The 25,704-nt window shown below is 42.5% G+C and overlaps 1 protein-coding gene across 4 annotated transcripts in view; it reads right to left on the bottom strand.

Annotated features, from left to right (window-relative positions):
• Positions 1-24,977, bottom strand: part of tns1a (tensin 1a) — a 77,536-nt gene extending 52,559 nt beyond the window's left edge. Inside the window, exons 1-2 of one of the 4 annotated variants that reach the window (XM_028953841.1) lie at positions 24,183-24,977; positions 4,523-4,637 (exon numbers count right to left, since the gene is read on the bottom strand). In XM_028953841.1, the coding sequence (XP_028809674.1) occupies positions 4,523-4,637; positions 24,183-24,278 (211 nt within the window). In that variant the 5' untranslated portion in view covers positions 24,279-24,977. The remainder of the gene's footprint in view (positions 1-4,522; positions 4,638-24,182) is intronic. The other 3 variants (XM_028953839.1, XM_028953840.1, XM_028953842.1) reach the window with 3 other exon arrangements.
• Between the last annotated feature and the right edge of the window lie 727 nt (positions 24,978-25,704).

The following is a 25,704-nucleotide window of genomic DNA, read 5'->3' on the forward strand; positions in this document are numbered from 1 at the left end:
CTGCTATTCATTGTGGAGGTCGACATCTCCGATCAGGGGATGGGAGCCATCCTGTCCCAATAGATCCCTGCAAACCAGAAAATGCATCTGTTTGCTGTCTTCTCGGGGTGTCTCAGCCCATCTGTGAAGAACTACAACGTGGGTAGTAGCGAACTGCTAGCAGTCAAGCTGGTGCTGGAGGAATGGCACCACTGACTAGAGGGAGCTGCAGACCCGTTCCTAGTCATCATCAATCACAAGAACCTGGATTACATTCCTGAGACCTCTTGGCTGAACCTCCTCCCAGCCAGTTTTTAGGCCAGTTTGATTACACACTGTTATATCGACCGGGCTTCCACAACACCAAGACAGACGCCCTGTCTCGCAGTATACCTGAGACGAGGAGTACCATGTTTCCGACCCCATTGTCCCTGCAACCTACATCCTGGCCACAATCCAATGGACTCTCCTCCAGCAGGTACCAAAGAGCCGCCTTCTCCCAACTCCCTCCCGACCAAACATAGTTTTCCAAGGCCCTCAGAGTCCGGATGACATTGCATGCAGGAGCTAATCCAGCACACTTTTTGGTGGCCAGGCCTTCCCAGAGATGTTACTGAGTATGTAGCGGCCTGCCACACCTGTGCTGGTCATAAGACTGAAAGACTGCACTGGTCAAAAGACTGCATAGGCCATTATCCCATGTGTCGCTCAACTTTGTCACAATGCTGCCCCCATCCCAAGGGCTGTCACCAGCCCACGTGATTCCCCACAGACAAGGCCAAGGGAGCCATGCCAGTAGTCAACCTGCAAGTGAAACAACTGCGAGACACCTGGAACCTGGTCCATCGTGCCCTAAAATGCACTGCAGGGTCCATGAAACTGTCAGAACCCTGGCGCCCGTCAGCCCGGCTCGACCATCTGGAGAACCAGGTCTGGATCTCGATCAGGGGGCTGCCCCTGCCCTCTGAACACAAGAACCTGGGGCCTCGCTACATTGGTCCATTCTGGGTCCGATGGCATATCAACCTCATAGGGGGTGTCCTGTCACGGCTGCCACTCCACCACCAGGGCCATGCACACGACAAATTAGATTATAGTTACTTATTAAAAGATTCATGATAACAATTTTAGTTACATCTTAACATTGTGGTGTAGTGAGAATCATGGGAGTTATATAAGGGTGGTAGTAGTCTAGTGGGTAACACACTCGCCTATGAACCAGAAGACCCAGGTTCAAATCCCACTTACTACCATTGTGTCCTTGAGCAAGACACTTAACCCTAAGTTGCTCCAGGGGGGACTGTCCCTGTAACTACTGATTGTAAGTTGCTCTGGATAAGGACGTCTGATAAATGTAAATGTAAATGTTATATTTGTGTCAGCTAAATCTATGTAAATGTATCAACAGAGGTGATTCTATTTAATCCTGATCGGGAAGAGTGTAAAAGTTTTCTCATTTGACAATATTTGTGTCCTTTTTTTTTACATGTTTTGAGACGAGGATTTTTTTTTCTTTGTATTCATTGTCCTATTAGTGAAAATACAGTCTTTTTGTGAGAATCAACTTATGCCAAATACACCCAAAAATGTTTTAACCTTTTGTGCTGGTTTGTCCTGGACATGTTTCATGTTAGATGAGATAGTGCTAATAGCTTGTGTGTTGCATTGTCCTAAAATATGTCTATTCTGTGATAGATTCATGAAGGTCTAAGGACACACCAGAAGATTTGTGAAGTTTAAAGCAGGGCAGCAAACCTGCAGCAAACCTACCACATCATGGAATCCATTTAAAAAGTAAAGAGTGTTCAGAGAAGCAGCAAACATGCCCATGGAAACTCTGGTGGACCTTGTCAGATCCTTGGCTCAAGTGGGACAATCTGTTCACAGTCATCCTCCAAAAAAATGACTTTTTATGGATGAAAGAATCATTTGTTTAAAGCCATTCTTAAAAGAAAGGCAAGAAAATATATCACGTGGCAGAAGGTAAAATTGGTAAAAATGTTTGCCGATGCTTTTCTCCCAACTGTAGCTGTTTGGCTAAAGAAGGGCAAAAATTGCAGTTTCTAGATTAATTGAAGTGAAGTGTGTAACAGCACTTTCTGTTACAGAGTTACAGAGTACATGTTGGTGTATCAAACTAAATTCAGGAATGATTGAAAGACTTTAATAAGGATTTCCATTTATCAAATAGCCCATATGTAAGTAAAATAAAACTTTTAGATGAAAGTGAAGTGACTGGAGCATATTGTGACTGCAGCACAGAAAATAGTGACTCAACAAAATGTGTCTTCTGCATTTAATCATCACCCTGAGTAAGCGGTGTGCAGCCATGAAAGGTGTCCAGGGAGCAGTGTGTGGGGACGGTGCTTTGCTCAGTGGCACCTTGGCGGTGTGAGATTCGAACCAGCAACCTTTCCTTACCTATTATGCCAACCATAAACATTAGCAAAAAAGACATTCCACATTCCAGATTTATTCTTCAGGATGACCTCACTCTGAAACAAGTGATACCCTCTTATAACCAGCAGAGTGCGCTGTAATGACAGCAATGACGGGTTGTGCAAACAAGTTGAAGCTGAAGTGAAGTGATTGTCACTTGTGATACACAGCAGCACAGCACACGGTGCACACAGTGAAATTTGTCCTCTGCATTTAACCCATCACCCTGAGTGAGCAGTGGGCAGCCATGACAGGCACCCGGGGAGCAGTGTGTGGGGACGGTGCTTTGCTCAGTGGCACCTCAGTGGCACCTTGGCGGATCAGGATTCAAACCAGCAACCTTCTGATTACGGTATTTCAGACTAGCAGGATACCTCGAATTTCCAAAGGGAAACTGTGTGAAATATGGCCCACAGATTCTTACACCACTGCTTTTGAAGCACTGATCCACTCAAGATAATGAGCCAAGACAGCGCTGTGCACCCTACCAACCTGAGAACAGAGATATGAGTCAAGAGTAATGTGAGAGAGTGAGAGAAACAGAAAGAAAGAAAGGCTTGTGTCCAGCAGGGTCTCTTGGGTCTGGTCTGTTGCCCTACTTTGCTCTTATTTGTTTGGGGCAGAGATATCTGGGCTAATATATCTAATTTTGGCAGTACATGTCGCCCAGGCCATGTGTGTGAGTATGTCTGAGTGGGAACCTATACACTTTTAGTATATTAGAGCCTTTAGTATAATGTGTGTGCTGAAACCAACATCCATTCATCAGAAATGCGGTGTGTGTGGTGGGAATGATTAGAAGTTAAGTATTCTTGCACAGACTGTTTATCATGGCCCTTCAAATGTTAGGCAACTTTTTTCAAAGAAGGATTCTGATGACAAACCGATCTTAAAACGACCCTTTATATCAGTTACTTTGTATCTGGACAGTTTTGCCTCTCTGCATGCAGTGGTGGGTAGTAATGAAGTAAATCTAATTTGTTACTGTACTTGTTACTAGTGTATCTGTACTTTACTGAAGTATTTACATTTGTGGAGACTTTTTACTTTTACTCCAGTACATTTTAATCTCAAAAATCATTACTCCACTACTATGGTCTCCACTACAGTCTAAAAATATAAAAGTGATCTGAAGCCACGGTCTCTGAGCAAGACACTTAACCCTGCGTGTCTCCAGGATGATTGTCCATGTCACTGTAAGTTGTTCTGGTAATGTCGTAATTGTTGTAAAAAGTGCACATAGACTAATTTTAATAGTTATCAGCAGCAGAGTAATGATGTAACATAATGATGTAAAAATGTACCTAAAAATAATTTATTTAACCACTAAATTAAAATTAGACATTAGACCCCCTATAAATCAAAGTACTTTTACTTTTGATACTTAGGTACATTTGAAGGCAAATACTTCTTGCCGTTCGAATCCCAAGGTGCCACTGAGCAAAGTACCGTACCCACACACTGCTCCCCAGGAGCCTGTCATGGCTGCCCACTGCTCACTACGGTTGATGCAGGGTTAAGTACAGAGGACACATTTCATTGTGTGCTGTGCTTGTTGTGTATCACAATGTCAATCAATTAATTTCACTTAGTCTCACTATGCTGTGCAGACATTGTTAATATTGTAAATGGCTATGACAAACTGGAGATGGCTCTCAATGAATGGAATGGAATATCTGCCCATTATCAGAAAGTTCCAGTGGAATGTTGTGCTGAACAATGCAAGTCTGTCACTTATTATGTTATTATAAGAATTATAAGAATAAGAATAATTCTACTTTAAAAGATTTATTTATATATTGGAAAACCCCTTTTAATTATTGTTGTAGATACAGTTAAAGAAGCAACAAAACTTGCCTTCTTCAGGCTAGCTGAGTATCTGCTGCATCAGCAAATGTGGGCTACATTAATTTTATCACTTTAATTAATCATCCCCAAATGTCTACCATATTTTACTATAGATCAATAAATAAGTGCTGGATCACGTAGTACTTTTTTATTATTATAATATTATTTTAATATATATAAAGTTATATTAAGCTATGATGCTAATGTGGGAGAACGTGATGGAAATTATGACAGTGCTAGAAGATGTAAAACTCACCTTTGCAGACAAGCCCTTCTTTAGTGACGGCCTGTTTACACACCCCACAGCTCTTTGCCTTTTTGAATGTCTTCACACGGAAGGTGTGAGAGTGGACAGCCTCAAACTCCTCTGGCTGGGAGAAACACAGAGAGAGAATTCAGTTCTCATGCCAAGCGAAACATGGGGCGAGCCATTTTAAATCCACAGGAATAAAGGTTTTGAGATTAGTCAAAGTCTGGCATGATTACACCTGTGTAATTGTGCATGGTTTGCCCATTAGAATAATTAGCAGGAAGTAGAATAAATCTTGGGGATACACACAGCCACAGGTCTGCATCATGTAGGAGAGCAATAATATGCAAGGTGATCAGTGACACTGTTGTGAGATCACATACTCCAGAGGATGCCACCACCTAGAAGACTCCTCGTTAAATTGCTAATTAAGTCTGATTAGAGGTGCCTGCAGAAAAGCTCATCCTCTGTGTGTGTGTGTGTTTGTGGATTGGACAGGGAGCTAAGTCTAGATACAGTGCATCCGTACAAGTATTCACGGTACATCACTTTTACATTTTTAATGCTATAGTTCTATTCCAAAATGAATATATTTTTTTTCTTACACACAACATCCTACACACAACACCTCATTTACTTGAGGTTTTGGCAAATGTATTAAAAACTATAAAACTGAGATCACATTTATTTATTTGTCTCAATCCTTTCACGCACATGCCACAAGCTTGACACACCTATCCCTGGCCAGGTTCACTCATTCCTCTGTGCAGAACATCTCAAGCTCCACCAGGTTGGATTGGAAGCGTTTTAAGATCTCCAGAGATGTTTGGCTGGACCACTCAAGGATATTCAGGAGTTTACATTTACATTTACATTTACATTTACAGCATTTATCAGACGCCCTTATCCAGAGCGACTTACAATCAGTGGTTACAGGGACAGTCCCCCATGGAGCAACTTAGGGTTAAGTGCCTTGCTCAGGGACACAATGGTAGTAAGTGGGATTTGAACCTGGGTCTTCTGGTTCATAGGCGAGTGTGTTAACCACTAGGCTACTACCACCCTTGTCCTGAAACCACTCCTGATATCTTGCAGGCTGTGTAAACAGCAAATCTGCAGGAAATCTGCAGAAAATATTGACCATAAAGTCAAAAATGTTGCTAGAATTGTTGGTAGGTGCTTTTCAAAAAAAGTTGTTAAGGGGTCTGAAAATCATTTACAAATAGCCCATTCACTAAGTCGGCAACACTGCTGATAAAACAGTGATGTTAAAACCAACCACTTTAGTGAGAGAGAGATAAAAATTTGTTGATGAAAACAACACTAAATACACACACAATGGAATATATATATATATATATATTTTTTTTTTTTTTTTTTTTTTTTTTTTTTCCAAAGGGCAAGCTGAAACTTGCTCAGCTAGGCCCAGTCCTAACAAATTTGGAAACCTAGGCAAGAGTTTAGGTGGCGCCCCCTAGCATTGCAGTTAATTCCATTGCGGGCAGTGGTGGCCTAGCGGTTAAGGAAGCGGCCCCATAATCAGAAGGTTGCTGGTTCGAATCCCAATCTGCCAAGGTGCCACTGAGGTGCCACTGAGCAAAGCACCGTCCCCACACACTGCTCCCCGGGCGCCTGTCATGGCTGCCCACTGCTCACTCAGGGTGATGGGTTAAATGCAGAGGACAAATTTCACTGTGTGCACTGTGTGCTGCGCTGCTGTGTATCACGTGTGACAATCACTTCACTTTCATCACTTTCATTGTGTGTGTATTTAGTGTTGTTTTCATCAACAAATTTTTATGACATGATGGAAAGTCGATGCATTGTAAATGCTGATCAAGTGACAGCAACAACACTGAAATACATAATAGTAAAGTCGGGTGCCAGCGTGGAAATATAAGTGGTAATACGCCCCTTGTCTACTTCATGACAAATTATGCTACGCTTGTAGTCAGGGAAATAATCCTGGTTCACAATTATCTAGATTATCTTACGTAAATTGATTTCACAATTGTATTAACATATAAATGACACAAACTAATTATTTAAAGTTTATTTATTGCAGTTAGGAAAATGTATAAATGAAATAATAAATAATCTTTGTACACAGCTATAGTTGAAGTTGAGATGTTGTCATTGAAGATGAAGTTGTCATTTCAGCTACATACATGTTAGACAGTACATTGTGAAACGAAACAACGTTTCTCCAACATTTAAACAAAGTTACATACTGACATAAAGTGCACGACTGACAGGCAAACTGGGAGATGGGCTTTCCTCAACCTCCGCCGGACACTGCTGAGCTTTCTTGGCTGTCGAGCCGGTGTTAAGAGTCCAGGACAGGTTCTTGTGTTCTAGATGAACACAGAGGAACCTTCTGTTCTTGACTATCTTCACACAAGATCTGTCGATGTTCAGTGGTGAGTGGTCCCTCTGTTGTCTTCTGAACTCAACAATCATCTCTTCAGTTGTCCACATTCAGTAATAGATTGTTAACTTTCAGTCGTTGCGCCTCCTCTCTGTACGCTGACTCATCATTCTTTCTGATCCGGACAGAATGAGGTCTCTCAGTCAGGAAGTCCTAGATCCAGTTGCAGAGGGAGGTGTTCAGGTCCAGCAGCTTAGCGTCTTGACCAGGTTCTGAGGAATGATGGTGTTGAATGCTGAAGTGAAGTCTATGAACAGCATTCGTGCGTATGTGTCCTTATTGTCCAGGTGGGTGAGGGTAAGATGCAGGGTGGTGGCGATGGCATTGTCTATGGAGCGGTTCAGGCAAATTGCACTGGGTCCAGGGTGGAGCACAGCAGGGTCTTCATATGCTTCATGACCAGCCTCTCGAAGCACTTCATCATGATGGGTGTAAGTGCAATGGCACGGTAGTCATTGAGACATGACACTGAAGGTGGTGGCATTGCTCAGTGAGATGATAAAGATGTCGGTGAGAACATCTGCCAGCTGGTCTGCACATTCTCTGAGCATCTTCCAGGGATGTTGTCTGGTCCAGCAGCCTTTAGTGAGTTAACTCTGCAAAGAGTTTTCCTCACATCCGACCGTGGTTAGACACAGCACCTGATTACTAGAAGGAGGGTTGAATTTCCTTACAGTCACATTGTTCTGTGTGTTGAATCGTGCGTAGAAGTCATTCAGTGCATCTGGTAGGGAGGGGTCACTGTCACAGGCAGAGGTTTAAGTCCTGTAGTTTGTGACGGCCTGAATGACCCGCCACATGCTCCATGTATCACCTCAGTCCTGGAAGTGGCTGTGGATTATCTGCCTGTGCGCAGGCCTTTGCTGTTCCAATGGCTCGAGACAGTTTGGCCCTCGCTGATCTTAGGGCCACCTTGTCACCCTTCCTGAAGGTAGAGTCTGGATGTCTGAGCAGCTCATGTACCTCTGCAGTCATCCACAACCTCTTATTTGATCGTGTAGTGATGGACTTGAAGACTGTAACATCATCAGTGCATTTGCTGATGTAGCAGTTCACTGATGTCGTGTACTCCACCAAGTTGATGGTGTTATCGTTGTTGGTTGCAGCCTCACTAAAATGTGCCTGCTGGCTAGGTCTGATTGGCCGAGATGGGGACGGGGCTATGCACAGTAAATAAAATCCAGTGCGTTATCACCTCTCATTACAAAGTTCACATGCTGATTGAATTTAGGGAAAACTGTCTTGAGATTTGCATGACTGAAGTCTCCGGTGACAATGAACAGTGTACATTCTGCAGATTGCTAATAGCTCCGTACAGCACACAGAACGCCTCTTTCGCATTAGCACTGGGTGGGATCTACACACCAATAACGGAAATGCTCGCAGAATTCTCCCAGTCACAAACTCAACCAGTGATGAATGGTAGCTAGAGACTATCATAGAGTTCTGGCACCATTCCATGGTGATGTAAACACACAGGTGAGACTGGTCACACAGGTCTTACCGCACAGCACTGCATTCCTGTCGGTACAAAAAGCAGTAAACTCTGGAATTCTGATGCTGAGACACTTCTTAGCAAAAACAAAGCAGTCTCTATATTCCCACAGGATAGTCTGCTGAAGTTTGATGTAGTCCAGTTTATTGTCCAGGGAACAGACGTTAGATAAAAACGTCTGTTGCTGTCATTTGTTTCTGCCACAATCCTTAACATAAATGCAGTTACAACAAAAAAAGAAAAAGTTAATAAGTTAGTTACTTACTTTCAATTACTTTAAAAATACTATATAAAAGCACTGGTCCAATAATTTTACTCAAACATTTTACAAATGATTTTACTTTCTCAAATACATTTCTACCCAAGTATTTTACTTCACTACATTGGAAAGCCCCCTTGTTACTGAGTGAAAAAATTAAATACAGAAGGGAAAAAAAATCCACCTGAAGTGAAAAGAAAGTTGGGGATGCATTCACTCGTAGCATTCCCATGTTTTCTTCCTGGAAGATAGTGCCAAGCAGGAGGTAGAGGTGATGGAGGAGGTTGACAATTGCAAAGAACCAAGAAGAATTACATTGAATTACCAAGATACAGATGGATCGTAATCCGAAGCAAATCCTTGACTCAGAGAACACTTTATATTCTTGTTGCATACACGGCAACAACGTCATTATGCAATGCCTGACCCGCCAAACAGAGCTCTCAGAATGTTCACTAAATTTTACTTCAAAAACGTAAAGGGATGTGATAATCAGGGTTCTTATGGTCAGTAAATTTGTCACAATTGACAGCTGACGGGGGAAGGAAGCGCATGAATGGGACATCTGGGATAAAGGTTTTATTACAAAAGACAACAAAAATGGCACGAGGGCCAGAGACCAGCAACAAAAGACCAATAAACTTGATTTTTTTTTCATATTTGCACAGAAATTTCAGGGAATATATAGTCATGAAAATTTGTCTTGGTATAATGAAAGTCTTTGAAATTCTTTTGTACAAATGTGTAAGAAATCCACCATTCTTACAATTCTTACAGATTACTTAAATTTTTTAAGTTTAGCAAATGTTCACTTTTTACAGTGTAGTTAGCAGTTAGAGTGGAGTGCATTAACTAGGCTACTTTAGTCTACTGTACACTATTATGATAGACATCATCAACAAAAGTCAACTAATATGAAAGAGTACTCTAGTTTATTTCAATGTTTGAATTTTGACATTATATTTTTTCTTGGTGGTCCCCTAAGACTATATATGATGGCTGAAATTCAGGTTTGGTGCAGAATTACAGCCACTTTGATCCAGTCCCACTGTAAGATTTCTCCAGGATGAGATGTTTTTGGTGTCTGTAGCTTTAAATGCTAATGAGGAGGAGAGCGGCCTATAGAAGTTGAGGGGCAAAAAAACATCAACGTAAACGTCATCAACAACGTCATCAACACCATTCACTGACCACAATGTTTAGTGCAGACAGGAAATCGTGTCTGTGTTTTTCCAAAAAAAAAAAAAATACCCATTGGTTCTTCAGAGTCTCACGTGACTGAACTAAAAAATACATTTGTGCTAATTTTTACATCCAATCACCAAGCTACTGCAAAGCTTCGTATCTTTGGAAGCCATGACCGTCATTGGAGATATTGTTTTATATCTGCGTAGAAAAAGCATGAGAAACAGGAAGTAACCTTTCCCTTATGATGACATGGCTGGGCAGCTGGCCCCATGCAGGCAGGGAGTTTTGACAGCTAACCTCATGTCATTTACCCTGTCTGGATGCCATAGGTCAATCCAGAAAGGACACATTATAGCACATGACAGCCCCATAGACAGAAACACTCCACAATAGACAGGACATAATAACTGCCATACCACAACATAGTACATATCTGAATAATATAAAAAGTAAGCTGAAGCAACCATCACCAACCAAGTCTTCTTAGAAGATCTCTCTCAACCGAGCATTAACCAGATTTTCTGCAGTAAGTGTTGACCTTACTTCCAACCCACAATCACATACAATTCTCAATTTTTGTGTCTGCAATGTCTGGTGCGATGAAGGCACTGCAGTGTTCCACTCACAATGGTTGCCCCATCATGCCGATCTGTGCTCTGCCAAGGTCACACGTCGGTTCACACATCTCCCCCCAGCTTAACTGGGTTGTCAAAGAGTGACAAAAGCCATTAAGATTTAGGGAGATAGTAGACAGGAAAATGCAGTGTTCGCTTTTCAACACAGAAATTGAACTGGATGTGGCACATGAGTAAGAAGTGGGTGTAGGGACAGAGGGACGGAGTCAGATGCAGAGGAAAAGATGAAATAGACCAATCATCACATGTATCAGAACACTCAACCTCATTAAGATCTTGAAGAGGAATAAAATTGGGATTTTTAAAAATAAGCCCTTCTGAAGGAACACTGAGGGATACTTACATGTTATATAAGAGTTAACGGCAAGTTATTTGTAAGATGGCAACTGAGAATGGAAACAGACCATAGAAAATACATTACTTACCTGTTGAATTGATAAAACATATGTGTAGTGGAGGTAACAGTCGAACACCAGAGATTGGACTGGGCTCTCTCATCTGTTAGTGACATGGATTTCATAATAAACTTTTGAATACAACCATCATGCATTCTTACACCTCATCTTTGTCCACTCCCCAGAACCCTTACTTTCTCTCAGCCAAGGTTTCCTTTTGCTTGTCACGTCAATCTCACTTTATTCAGTGATCAGTTTATTATAAATTGTTTTAGTATTGTTTTTGAGCTGATATTGCTGAAGTAGATGGTTTTGTATACTGGGTTTTCTATGTAGGTAAATAAGACAAAACCAAATGTTGGATGTAACATGTCTGGTATACTCGTTGTGTATTCTGTAAATCAAGCTAAACCAATCCATAATTTGGCTATGTTAAGAAAATATAGGCATTCACTGATTGCATATTGTGTGAATACTACATGAAATGTGCTAATGGTATAAAAAATGTATGTTAGCAACTAGAAACTCTAATACAATGCAGAAAGTGAGCTGCGGTTCTGAAATCAGGGATGCCTTGAATACCTTGCAGTGATAGCTTAATGTTTATGTTGGGGTAAAAAACCAGAAACACAGTGCACAGTGGTGCATCAGGAATGGAACAGTCATCAAACCTTTAACGCAACATTCTCACAAGGCCATCACAAGTGTGTAGCGCTACCACTGGAGTGTGTCCAGTAACACAGTTGCCATGGAAACATTGCCCATAGCATCATTCACATGTTTGCCTGTGCCCCATTTATTAGTAAAATTGCTGCAGCACAGAAAAAACAACTCATGCAGTCTGGCTTTGCACCAAATGGCAGAAAAATACAGCCTGTAACTAGGGCTCCAAACCACAGACGATTTCTGAACAAGGATGCAGATGTTTTACTGTGCCAGACGTAGTGCCACACAACACATCCATACCACAAATATTATTTGCACTAAAGTTTTTCAGATCTACATGTAATATTTTTATGACTACATAAGGTCATTTCAAGGTTTGTCTACTTAAGGTGCATGGTCAGCATAAACATGAGGTGTTGTGTTGATGTTTTCTTGTTGTCATTCTTATCTTCTTATCTTTTTTGAAGTATAAAGTTTTTGTCAGCTCTGAGCATTGCGATTATAAATCCCTTGTACGGCATTATAGAAGATCAGCTGTCACATAAGAATGTTCTTGTCTCTCTCTGTATCAATCTAGCATTTTAGCATTCAGATCTGAAATTCAAATCTGGTTTATTGAACTGCTGTAGTGCTGCAGTTATTTTGATCCAGTCAATAATCATTGAGTGGAGCAGGTTCAACTCCAGTGGTGTCTGTTGTCCTGCTGCCAGCTGCTAGAGTATGAGTGACATGGTCTCCAGCATTAGAGTTGCCATAATCTGAGGTGAAGGTGTCCTCCACTGGGATGCACTGTCACAGTTACTCAACTTCACAACGTGCAACAAACACATATATATGCATACACAGGGATGAAGACAGAGCATTGAAGTGAGCTGTATTAAGTCATTAACAGTGGTCTCCAGGTCAGACAGTACAGGGCAAAAGTTTGGACACACCTTCTCACACCTTCTAGATTCTCACTGAAGACATCAAAACTATGAATGAACACATGTGGAGTTATGTACTTAACAAAAAAAGGTGAAATAACTGAAAACATGTTATATATTACTTTTACGACTGATCTTCAACCTTCCCAAATTCTCCCACACCACACCACTGCTACGTTCCCTTCACTGGCTCCCAGTAGCTGCACGCATCAGGTTCAAAATACTGATGCTGGCCTACAAAGCCAAACATGGAGCAGCACCATCCTACCTCACAGCCCTCATTACACCTCGCACTGCACCTGGTATACTCCGAGCCTCCAGTACTGCTCGCCTGGTCCCTCCATCTCTGAAGGTAAAAGGAAGACGCTCATCTAGACTCTTCTCCGTCTTGGCCCCTCGGTGGTGGAATGAACTTCCCCTCGAGGTCAGAACAGCTCAGTCACTGAGCACCTTCAAACGACACCTCAAGACCTTCCTCTTTAAAGAATATTTAGATTAAATTGTAATTTTCTTGTTGTCGAACTTGTGTACAGAATCTACAACAGAGTGAATAAAATAGATGTATTCATAGTTGGGGTCCTAGTGAACCGGAATTGATCTCTTCATCCTGGATAAGGGCGTCTGCCAAATGCCGTAAATGTAAATGTTATCTATTCTAGTTTATTTGCTCTGATTACTGCTTTGCACACTCTTGGCATTCTCTCGATGAGCTTCAAGAGGTTGTCACCTGAAATGCTTCTCCAACAGTCTTAAAGGAGTTCCCAGAGGTGTTCAGCACTTGTTGGCTCCTTTGCCTTCACTCTGCGGTCCAGCTCACCCCAAACCATCTGGACTGGGTTCAGGTCCGGTGACTGTGGAGGTCAGGTCTCCACTTTTTGTTAAGTCCATAACTCCACATGTGTTCCTTCATAGTTTTGATGCCTTCAGTGAGAATCTACCAACGTAAATGGTCATGAAAATAAAGAAAACGCATTGAATGAGAAGGTGTGTCCAAACATTTGTCCTGTACTGTACATGTCAAACTAGAGGCCAAATCTCAAAGAACAGGATAAACATTTATTGAACACAGTGAAACTAAATGTTATTTGAACATAAATATTAGTAAAAAGAGACAAGACAATTTAAAAATAAATAAACTTAAACTTTAAATAAATCTATATATTTTACTCTCCATAAAAATATATATCCTGTCAAAATGATACAAGGTAGTGCAAGACACATGAAAGCCTGAAAAAAAGACTCTCTGGTCTGATGAGACCACCATAGAACATTTTGGCCTTAATAGTAAGCGATATGTATGGAGAAAACCAATCACGGTTCATCACCTGTCCAATACAGTCACAACGGTGAAGCATGGTGGTGGCAGCATCATGCTGTGGGGGTATTTTGGAGCTGCAGGGACAGGATGACTGGTTGCAATTTAGAGAAATGTGAATGTGGACAAGTACAGGGATATCCTAGATGAAAACCTTCTCAGGATAGCAGACTGGGTCGTTTACCTTACAACAAGATAATGACCTATGCACACAGCTAAAATCATGAAGGAGTGGCTTTACTGTTCTTGAATGGCCCAGCCAGAGCCATGACATAAACCCAATTGAGCATCGCTGAGGAGACCCAAAAAATGCCTGTCCACCAACATTTAGCATCCAAACTGCCTTTTCCCCCAAAAGACTCATGGCTGTATTAGATCAAAAGGGTGAGTCTACTAAATACTGAGCAAAGGGTGTCAATACTTAGGACCATGTGATATTTCAGTTCTGTGTTTTTCTGTCAATATGGGGTGCTGTGTGTACATTAATGAGAAAAAATGAACTTAAAATATTATAGCAAATGGCTGCAAATTTCTTGCTGACTCTACCTGAATCATCATCATCCAGGAACCATCAGGAATCAATGTGAACACACACACACACACACAGAAACATTCTTATAGACCATTAAAGTTGTTTGTGGAATGTTCAGCAGATGAACAGACTCCCAACTCACCTGGAGAACATGTGATAAACCTTGTTTAATATTTATGAACAATAGGAATCGACAGAGAAGTGTAGAATGGTTGACGTTTATGACAAATAATTGTACTCTCTGACAGTCAGTCTTACAGTAGTCCCTGTCTGTCCCGTTCTGTCAGTGTAGAAATGAGGAGCTGGGCTAAATTAATCTAATTTTGCTGTGTTACAGCTCACTTCCACTTAATTCCTGCCCAGGGAAACAGTCAGGATTGGTGATTACTGTTGGATCGCTTTGGCATTGCTTTGGATCCTGAAGCTGGCAGAGATCAGACAGCGTTGCCTTCTGACAGCATGTCATGTCCACACCGGCTTCGCCCCCCACAACACGCTCCTCCTCCCTGAATATTAGGAACAGTGTCTGTGTGTCATGTCGTTTGCAGCCGCGGACTCCCTGGTAAGTCCCAATCCAGTCATGTGCACTTGCGTTACTTTTCTTGCAAAACCAGGGCAGAAATAGGGATCAGCATTGATGTAACAAGCTTCAGGTATGAGTGTCCTAGATGTGCTGTGCTGTCATACAGGACCGTGCATAGTCACATGGACTTCCCGATGTATTGGACCTAAGGACCGTTTAACTGCAGGTGACTGCACTTTTTCACACCAAGACAGCGAAAGACCCTTCCCTTTTTTCAGCACAAGGAGGAGTGGATCAATTGAGCGTCCATCGTTCCTGTCCCTCCGACCTCAAGTGTGACAGCTGATTTAAACTCATACAATGATGATCATATTGTTTCATAAATTCAGCAAACAAAAAATATCAATGTGTTTAATTATTATTATTAATCATAGCATAAGAAAATATTAATTATTCATAAAATATTGCACACATATTACTCAATTACTTATTTGTGATTTTTGGGGGGAAGGATTTATGACAAATTCATTTAAAATAAGCCCTTGACTTTTAATTGAGTTATTTAAATATATTAAACACAGTAATTACAGTTATATCAAATCAATCAGATGTTTTGATAAATGTTCAGTTTTAAACTGAAAATATTTTGCTGAAAAACTGATGCGATGGTGGGCTATAAGTAACAAAATGAAAGTCAAGAAAGACGATGATGGAAAATTGTCTGTTGCCTCCACCTGCAAAATTGCTGTCCTTCAACAAAGAAAGGAGAGATCCTGCTGGCAAATCACGAATTGAAGCGAAAAGTCTTGTATAATATACATTTTTTGAGTCAGAAATGAATGAAAGGGCCAAACACAGGGACAGGAAAAACAACACATTTTGGTTTGCTGAATGACCTCAGGCGAGGTCTTTTCTGATTGGGAATAGCAATTAACATACATACCTGGACTATGTACACATGATAAGTAACATGCGACCGAGGAAGCATGGGAGCAGTAAATTTGAATAATTTAGAGAATCATAAGGGATGCATGAGGATTATTATTTTTTTATTTGATACCTTGCTTAAAGCAATTTGAAATAGCTTTTTTAGTTTTGACATGCTGTGGTTGAGACACCTGATTCAATGACATTTCATGAATTTATAGAAATAAACAGTATTTCTATAGAGCAGCATTTACTCCTTTTGTAAAACCATGACATGAGGCAGGAGTTGGGTGGGAGAACTTGTGTGATGTGCTTATTGGCACGAATGAGGGAAGGACAGACGAAAAACCCAATTGTGGAGTGATGCAAAAAGGGCAAGTGAATCACCACCTGTCTATTCTATGAGCGATAACTGTCCGAAGCCGCAGCAACCACAGTCGCGCAATGAAACACACAGGGAAGCGGAATTAGGATGAGATGAGTGGGAAAAGGATTGGTCTTACTTGGATTAGAGGTACGCATCCAAACAATGACTGATCAGTGATGGCAGGAGTTTAGCTCATTAAATGTCGGGATGCGTCACTCGCTTCCATGTTTCCCAGGTCGCCTGAGCGGAGCTACGTAACACTTGTTGAGTGATCTGCTATCCAGTGTATCACAGTTAAAATCCATTTTGATCCAATTTTGAGGGATGTGAATATGTCAATATACAAGTGAGTTTTCTAGGTCCAGTCTCAACTCTTTGAGGGCCATATCCATGCCAAGTCTCGAGACTGAGACTGGTTAGTGTTGTTGTGCCTGTGGCTGTAATAATAAATTCATGTAGCTAAAAAAGTTGTGCATCAAAAATGCTGTACAGTACAAGTTTCACACCTATTATCATGACTAGCATTAAGGGCTTCAGCAGTTGGTGGTAGTGCTATAGCTCTCCAGAAGGGTTCCTGTCTCGAGTTTTTGTGGTCTCAGTCTTGTCTTGAGCCTATTTGGTCTCGGGCTTGTCTTGATGTTTACATAGTAGAGTCATTTGTTCAGGGGGAGAAATTTAGTTTTTTTGCAAGCAGCTAGCTCCCTACTACGGAGCCCCTGTGTTTTTGTACCATGGTCTGTCCCTTCTGAAGTCTCCGTTTACGCCTGAATGCTGACCCTTCAGAATTTTACTCGGCTAATATGATCTTTTTTTTTCTTTGCTTTAAGGCCATTTTCTCCACACATCTATAACCATGCATTTTCCCTGGACCTTGTAATTGTTCCTGGATGAAGTCAATAACGCAACATAATTCATTTCATCGGCTGAGACTGTTACCTTTCAGTATGCACAAAAAATGTGCATTGTCTATGTGCCAGAGCAGCAAGTATTTCATTGTATGAAAACTTGATTAGCTGAGTCCTCTCCATCATGAAGTTAATGAATTTACAGTAAATATTTTTGGTACTTTAGGGGTTCCATACATACTCCATAGATCAGTGAACCAGCACTGTCTTCAAGTCAAGTCAAGTCAAGTCAAGTCAACTTTATTGTCAATTCTGCCACATGTACAGGACATGCAGAGAATTGAAATTACGTTACTCTCTGACCCATAAGAATAACATTAAATACAAAAACAGTAACAGTAACGAATACAGAGTATAAATACAATTTAAAAAGAAAGGCACAATATACAATTTTAAAAACACCATGTACAAATAAGGGCACATGGTGGAGAGTGCAACATCAGGAGAGTGCAAAAACCAATAGTGCAACAGAGTTTTTAGTTTAAAGTGACGAAGTGAAAGTGAGGTAGATGGCAGACCAGAGCTGCACAGAGTGACTGGTGCATGGTCAGTTTGTGTGATTTAGAGTTCAGAAAGTTTGTGGAGCAGAAGAGGGGAGTGAGGGGAGTGGGGGCAGAGCCGGGAGAGAGTTGAGTTTCCTGACCGCCTGATGGGTGAAGCTGTCCTTCAGTCTGCTGGTCCTGGCCTGGAGACTCCGCAGTCTCCTCCCTGATGGCAGCAGGCTGAAGAAGGTTTGCATTGGGTGGGTGGGATCAGCTGCTATGCAGAGGGCTTTCTTGGTGAGGCGTGTACTGTAGATGTCTTGGAGGGAGGGGAGAGGGACACCGATGATTCTCTCAGCTGCTCTGACTATGCGTTGGAGAGTTTTTTGACAGGACGCATTGCAGGCTCCAAACCACACAGTGATGCAGCTGGACAGGATGCTCTCGATGGTTCCTCGGTAGAATGTGTGCATGATGGGGGCTGGTGCTCTTGCTCTTCTTAGTTTGCGGAGGAAGTAAAGACGCTGCTGTGCTTTCTTGGCCAGTGCAGTGGTGTTTTTTGTCCAGGAGAGATCCTCGGTAATGTGCACACCCAGGAACTTGGTGCTGCTCACTCTCTCCACAGATGCACCGTTGATGGTCAGAGGAGCATGCTGAGTGTTTCCTCTCCTGAAGTCAACAACAATCCCTTTCATCTTCTCCACATTCAGGGAGAGATTGTTGTCTCCGCACCACTTGGCCAGGCGGCTCACCTCGCTTCTGTAGTTAGACTCATCCCTGTTATTGCTAATGTTTGACAAATTTGCTAGACGAAAATGTATTTAAGGGAGTCAGTGAACATTTGAGAGCCAAGCGTTTATGGTCTTCAATTCAAAGCAAGGGATCATTACATAGCCATATTCATATCTTACCTCTGTTGGGTATAAGAGACTTGATATGAACATCTTTCTGGTGCATCCCATCGCTTTCCCTTGACAAGGTCTGATAAAATGGTTATGGTAGAGGATTACTTTCCATCTGGCCTTGTAACTATGACAAATCTGGGAGGTTTTTAATGAGAGATATATGAACAATTTAATTGAAACGATAACATGATTTTGATTTAACAAGTATTACACTGATGGGGCAGAATCGGCCCCGTAATCAGAAGGTTGCCGGTTCGGATCCAGAGTCGCCAAGGTGCCACTGAAGTGCCACTGAGCAAAGCACCGTCCTCACACACTGCTCCCTGGGCGCCTGTCATGGTGCCCACTGCTCACCAAAGGTGATGGGTTAAAAGCAGAGGACACATTTCGTTGTGTGCACCGTGTGCACCGTGTGCTCTACTGCAGTGCTTCACAAAGACACTCACTTCACTTTCACTGCAACGCCTTTTTTCTTTAGAGTTGATCTGAGTAACGTGATGTTGATTCTTGCCTTAGTCTGTGTTCGGTCATGGTCTTGATCAGACATTTATTTAGATAAGATAAGATAAGATAAGATAAGATAAGATAAGATAAGATAAGATCAACCTTTATTAGTGCCACAAATGGGAAATTGCATTTCTCTTATTTATTAAGGTATGTACGTTTGTCCTCTATGAGAAATCTGGTATTTACCATAATTGGCTTCTAGAAAAAATAGGACAAGACATGCTCTCAAATGATTGAGGAGGACAGACATGGGGGGCACCCATTCACTGTTTTTTTTACTTAGTGTCTCAGCTCCCTCAGGAGAGCTCTTTTCACCTGTCACTTCACGGCCACCCCTCCCCAGCCTTGAGGCACTTCAAAGCTGCAGCATCTCAAGGGAAAACACACAAGTGGCACTCGTGGAGAAAGTGGATAGAAAGAGTGATATGTGCGATAAACAGGCCAGTATTGAAAGTTACAGGGCAAGACATCTTGTGGGATGTCTGACATCTTAGTATAACTGGAGAATCAGGATAATTTCATTATTGTCGCCAATACCATGACCTTCATCATCTTTGTAGTTGCTGAGCGGCTGAATAGTCCAATGGCATTTTTTTATTTCAGCTATCGAAAGAAAAAGTATCCAAAGTATCAAGTATCCAAAGGCATTGAAACTTAACTTCACATTTGTGCAGCTTTATTAACAAAGAAACACTGAAATATCAAATGGTCCTAAGTATTCACACCCTTTGCACAGTATTTAGTAGAAGACCTTTTTGATCTAATACAGCCATGAGTCTTTTTGCAACAAACACCTGGATTTTTGGATCTTCTGCCATTCCCTCTTCTGCAAAAATGTGAACGATTCTGTGTTTTTCTGTCAATATGGGGTGTTGTGTGTACATTAATGAGGAAATAAAATATTTTAGCAAATGGCTCCAATATAACAAAGAGTGAAAAGTTTAACCTTCCTGTCTTATGTTCCTGCTCAGAAAATACCCCATATCTGTGTTATCTGTGTTACCCACTAGGCTACTACCACCACTACCACCCTACTAATAACCAGACCAACAGAATCCCTGCCATTTATCTGTCTAGTAAGGAGCTAGTGTCTTCATTTACATCTGCTCCCAGATGAGCTGCAATCTTGACGTGCTAATTGGCTCCGTAAAAGCACATAGTTATGAGAGTCATATGTGTCTGACCTCTGACCTTGTACAGCCCATGGAGGTCATGATTTTCAGGCTGGGATCACTGTGTGTCATGCAAAAGCAACGATGGTGATTTAATTATACAAGAGAGACGGAAATAGAGAGACCAAGAGAGCTCTGAGTCGCTTTGAGATGGACCAGCCAGGCAGCACAGGGAGCAGTGAGTCACACACACACACACGCACACACACACACACACACACACACACACACACAACCTTTACAAAAACAGAGACTGCATAATCCTGCCAAAATAATTCCCACTATTATTTTGGCCCATGATGATAATGATGATCATGTTTAGTCATCCAAGGTTCATTCATTAACATTACCTATTATTCATTTGCAAAATTCATATGAAAACGTGTCCACAGGCATGCCCATAATCTGCACAGCCACTCAGCACAGCATCTAGCCGTTTCTCCAGAGCAGCAGGACTCTCCCAGGCCAGTCAACACCCTCCCTTCCTTCCTCACCACACCCCCTCATCCTTTTTCCAGACCTCGCCTCTCTCCCTCTCTGCTCGTTCATGTCTGTGCTAACATTGCTTAAATTTTTCATCATATTGCTCTAGCCTTTTTCTTCCTCTCTGTGCTTGACAATATAGAGGTTTGCTCCAAATACAGTGCGCTACTTCTGCACCCTCATTCAAATGAGGCAAACAATTCGCTTCCATTTTTTATTTGTAGCATCTGTAGAGTTAAAGATTAAAAGTGAAGACAAGGTGCTCTAAAATGTCATTTATGTTCCTCCCATCATCAGGAAGCAGGGGAAAGAATGTTGGCTGCGCTTAAAGCAGCTGTGAGAGATTGTAAAATATTCAGTCTCATTTGCAGTGTTGTGTTGTGTCATTTCAGACTGTAGTAAACTTCTGACAAACGGTGTGTTACTCTGATCATCACTCCACTAAGGATCATTTGCATGGTGCATCCTACTGAATGCAGACATAACATGACCTATTTTTTTATAAGTGTAAGAATACACACCCTGCATGATTCAGTCAAGACACAGGAACAGAGATCTGGAAACTTCCTTTCAAACCATCTTTGAGCGTGAAATACATCAGAAGGGACAAAGCACACTAGCAGAGAGGAGGTTAGAGGTCACACAGGTCATAAGAGCACATGTAGAGGTGCTGGGATCAAGTTGAGTTGTGACCTCAATGAATTGTGTGTATTGAATTAATATAACACACCAGCAAAAAGTACAGCATATATTACACACATAAAAGCTTTGTGTATGTGTGTGTGTTGGTTTGTGTCATTTACACATGAGACCTACAGCAAAATGAGCCGCAGGCATTATAAATAGTGTGTGAGTGTGTGTATGTATGCGGTATGTGTCACAACAAGCCTACTAGGTGCTGAATTAAAATTCTTTAGATGTTTCTGCTTTTCCCCACATTGATCATCTGCTCATGCTTGGCAGCCTCTGCGTTGCCACCCAGTGGCCCATCTGCCACCCTAAGATCTGCACTCATAACAAACTTGTGCCCTGATTCCTCCCTATTTGGGAGATGTTCCTGCCTTGTGACCCTACAATTGTGGGTAGATGGGAGGATGAATGGATGGTTGATTAATTAGGATTTTATTTTGTTTAAAAAAAAGCATTAACTATCATATCTTTAACATTCTTTTTTTTTACCTGATTCCAAATTATCATGTGAAACATTAAAGGATCGATTTTAAAGAAAGTCTGTCTTATGACTCAATTTTCTTTGACTGCAGGACCATCAAATCCATCTTTTTAAAGAGTCCATCAGGGGAGAATAAATCAGATTTCAGCATTAATGTAATCACAACAGTTCATTTTATCACTCTACAGCAGCATGGAGCAGAAATGCATGCATATCCACAACTTGCTATGGATATGCATGCATTTATCACATGTTGGCATTTCCAGACTCAAAAAAAGTGTACTGAGGTGACACATGACCATATACGTGGTAAAATCGTGCATCTCTCCTTGGCGGCCTGCAGGCCTCGCGGCTAATTTACGAGCTGTGAGGACATTAGTTAAATGAGAGGACGAAGGTCGGTCCTCTAGCAGAGCTGCTGCCAAGGAGATCCGCATGCTGGGAGACATCACTGTGCCAACGGGGGGAGATTAATTCCAGGGTTAAACGGCTACTGCGATCTCTCTCAAACACACGTATACAGGCAGCAAGCTTTCTAATTAAGCTTTTCAGTGAGGGGTTTAGGCTGCCAATGGAAATAGTAAAGGTGTCTGAGAAATATGTATTCTGCCCCATACAAATATGCATGGGGCAGTGGTGGCCTAGCGGTTAAGGAAACGGCCCCGTAATCAGAAGGAATCCCGATCCGCCAAGGTGCCACTGAGGTGCCACTGAGCAAAGCACCGTCCCCACACACTGCTCCCCGGCGCTTGTCATGGCTGCCCAATGTTCAATCAGGGTGATGGGTTAAATGCAGAGGACAAATTTCACTGTGTGCACCGTGTGCTGTGCTGCTGTGTATCACATGTGACAATCACTTCACTTTATTATTATTATTATTACATTCCCTGTTGGGGCGTCTGTGGTCTGCCCTGTTTTTTTTCTGGCAGTTCCCTAGATGGCCAGCAGAGGGCGAGGATCCATGGGCAGCGGTTGCCAGGTGTTTCCAATGAAGGGGACTGTATAGAAGCAGCCTGTAGCTGAAATTCTCAGCTCTCTGCTTTCACAGCTGTAGCACCCCCCAATTTCCTCTTTGCCCTGTTTGTTAAAGGTTGATTAGCATTTAAAAAAAATCTTTGGCACTTATACTTGAATACTTCAGTGTGGTCTCCCCATCCACGTTGTCTCCACCCTCAGCCAGGTTGTTGTAATTTGAACAGTCCCAGAGAAAAGAAAAGCAATGGTGACATTGTTGTTAGTCTTATTTTTCTGACTGTTTGAATATTAAGTACTACAGGATGCGTGCCGCTATGTCCTACTTTTTCTGAATATCAAATTGAAAATGACATTAATTTGTTTAGAAATGCTTGTGGAGTTTTGGCACCTCTACTTTGCATTTATCTTTGTTAACATAAAAAAATTATGTGTCCGAGCAAGATTTATATATATATATATATATTTTTTTTTTTTCATGCTAGTGACATTTACCACTAGCATATGCTGATGACGTTTTGTTGTTTAATAGCTGCTTGACTTGTCATCATTGTAAAGTCTACATACCTGTCACATCCAAGCAGATCCATGTCACACAGGGTGATTTTATATGGCTGTTAAAATCTCACAGTATGCAGAGAGCTGCTGGCTCTACCGCGTGTGTGTGTGTGTGTGTGTGTGTGTTTGTGATACAGGCATGAAGACGTCTTTAGAACATGGAGAAGCGAGAGGAGCGTGTAAGATCAGAGCTGCAGTGAGAGGGTGGGCGAAGTATAAGGAAATACGTGAGTGAGGAGAGATAGCTAGGTGTTTGGGGGGGGCTTCTGCGGCATGTTGGGGGAGGGGGGGATGAGGGGTACAGTTCTGCAGCATGGTACCAAGGAGAGAATTATGAATTACACACACACACACACACACACTCATACATCCAGCAAACCTACATTCACAGAGTGACAAAGACAATGTCAAGGGGAGGAAGTCGTCTTGGTTATACGGTAGCTGTCCATCAGCCTTTATCACAGTCCTGCAGCTCCGGTCGTATAAAGGCTGTGCTCTGTCAAGGGAGAGCGGGTGCTTTTCGGGTGAGAATGATTGATTACAGCCCTCAGTGTATGCCAGCGGCTTCGCTCTTCACACACGCCACTGCTTCGTTGGAACAACGTTTATTCATACGAAAGAACAAGTAGTGGAAGCGACGCGGTGGCGGCATGAACAACCCGTAGTGAGATGATTCTGTGAGCATTTCAGGTTGGAACTGCCGTATTCGGTAATTAATACACAAATGAATGAAACGATTGAAGCTCGTGTCTCACTCTCTGTCCAAGACGGCACAAGGTGACCCCCGATGGCACTCGGGTGCACAGGTAACAGTGTGGCTGCAGGTTGGTGAAGGTTGGCAGGATGCCGGCTTACCTTGTCTTTCCTGGCTGTTCGGAGAGGGAATAAGCAGGAGAAGAGGAACTTCCCCCAGCTGATCACCGCAGCCAGACACCAGTTCAGACGAGCCATGACCCCCCCTCTCCGTCCGTTACTGCACAATTTCCTCCCCTCCGAAAAATCCAGGTGACAAATCCCACAGCTGTCCCCCTGCGCACAGGACAGCCGCCTGCGCCGCCGTCTCGCTGTTCATCCACGCTGCTGAGGGAGGGAGCAGGACCCTCAACGTCTCACTCAGAGCAGCCCGGCGCTCCACACCGCGTTACGAGGATGCTGCAGCACTTGCTCAACCCGAGGACAGAAAGCGGAGGAAGAGGAGAGCGAGAGAGAGAGAGCGAGAGAGAGGCTCGGGGGTGAGAAACAGAACAGTAGTGAGCCATTCACAGCACCAGTGATGCAGAGATGAAGGAGAAGAAAAGAGATGAAGTGAGAGATGAGGATGTAGGCAATGAGAGAAACGAGCAGTGAACGGCAGGAGGGAGGGAGAGGCAGGAAAAAAGCAAGAGAACACAATCAGAGTGAGAAAAGGAATGGATTATGAGCTTATGCTGGGAGTGAGGTTTGTGTGTGTGTGTGTGTGTGTGTGTGTGTAAAGTGGGTTGCTGCAAGGATGAAAAGAGACAATGTGACTGAGTGAAAAGGCGGGAGAGAGGGAGCGAGACGAGGGAAACGCCGCCAAGCGCAGGTGCGTCTCACCACTGCAGAGTCTCCACGCTTCACTGAGAACATGGAGAACGAGGGAGGAGAGGAGAGGAGAGGAAGGGAAGGGAAGAGACTGCATAATGACTACACCTCTCTGGTGCTGAAACACCCCCTCAATCCGCATCATCGCCACGCCACCAGCCAGCCGCTGCCCACTCTCCCGAGCATACGGATAGAAGCCATGTTTGTGTTACTGCATGGATTTTAGTCCACGCATGCAAATACGGTGCAAGGCTAAAACCGGCAGTCATCGTTTCTCCAAAATCCACATTCAGCAAATCAGCACGATGAAGTGAATAAATTAGCTGGGTGATCTCAGCCCGCCACTGACGGCTGCATTAACCAGCAACACACTCCGATAATCACTGCAGACACATATCGACACTTACTGGCTGCGTGTGTGTGTGTTACACACATTGTGTGTTGCACCATTGCAAGACCTACCAAACATGTGTGCCAAAGCAGTAAATCTCTGGCTGTGCGTTGATAGAGAAAATAGCTCTTAGCGAGAAAGCTGCACACTTCTGGAATGTAAATGAGCAGCCGCTGGTACCATGGTATACCATGGTATTGATCCAGCGGCGTAAATATTTTACAGTTATGCAAGTTGATAAACATGCACAGCAGGTGATCAGAAAAAATGGGACAACATGTTCATGGGGGTCAATGTGTGATCAGTGATAAAATATCTAACTGCTTTTGGCATTATTTCAGGCTAAGGGACAGAATGCAGGTGCCATACTTTAACTTACAAGAAGGTTAAAACCAAACAAAGACTGAGCATTCTAGAATATTT

Source organism: Denticeps clupeoides, chromosome 15, assembly GCF_900700375.1.
Source record: "Denticeps clupeoides chromosome 15, fDenClu1.1, whole genome shotgun sequence".
In the NCBI taxonomy this organism is placed as follows: Eukaryota; Metazoa; Chordata; class Actinopteri; order Clupeiformes; family Denticipitidae; genus Denticeps; species Denticeps clupeoides.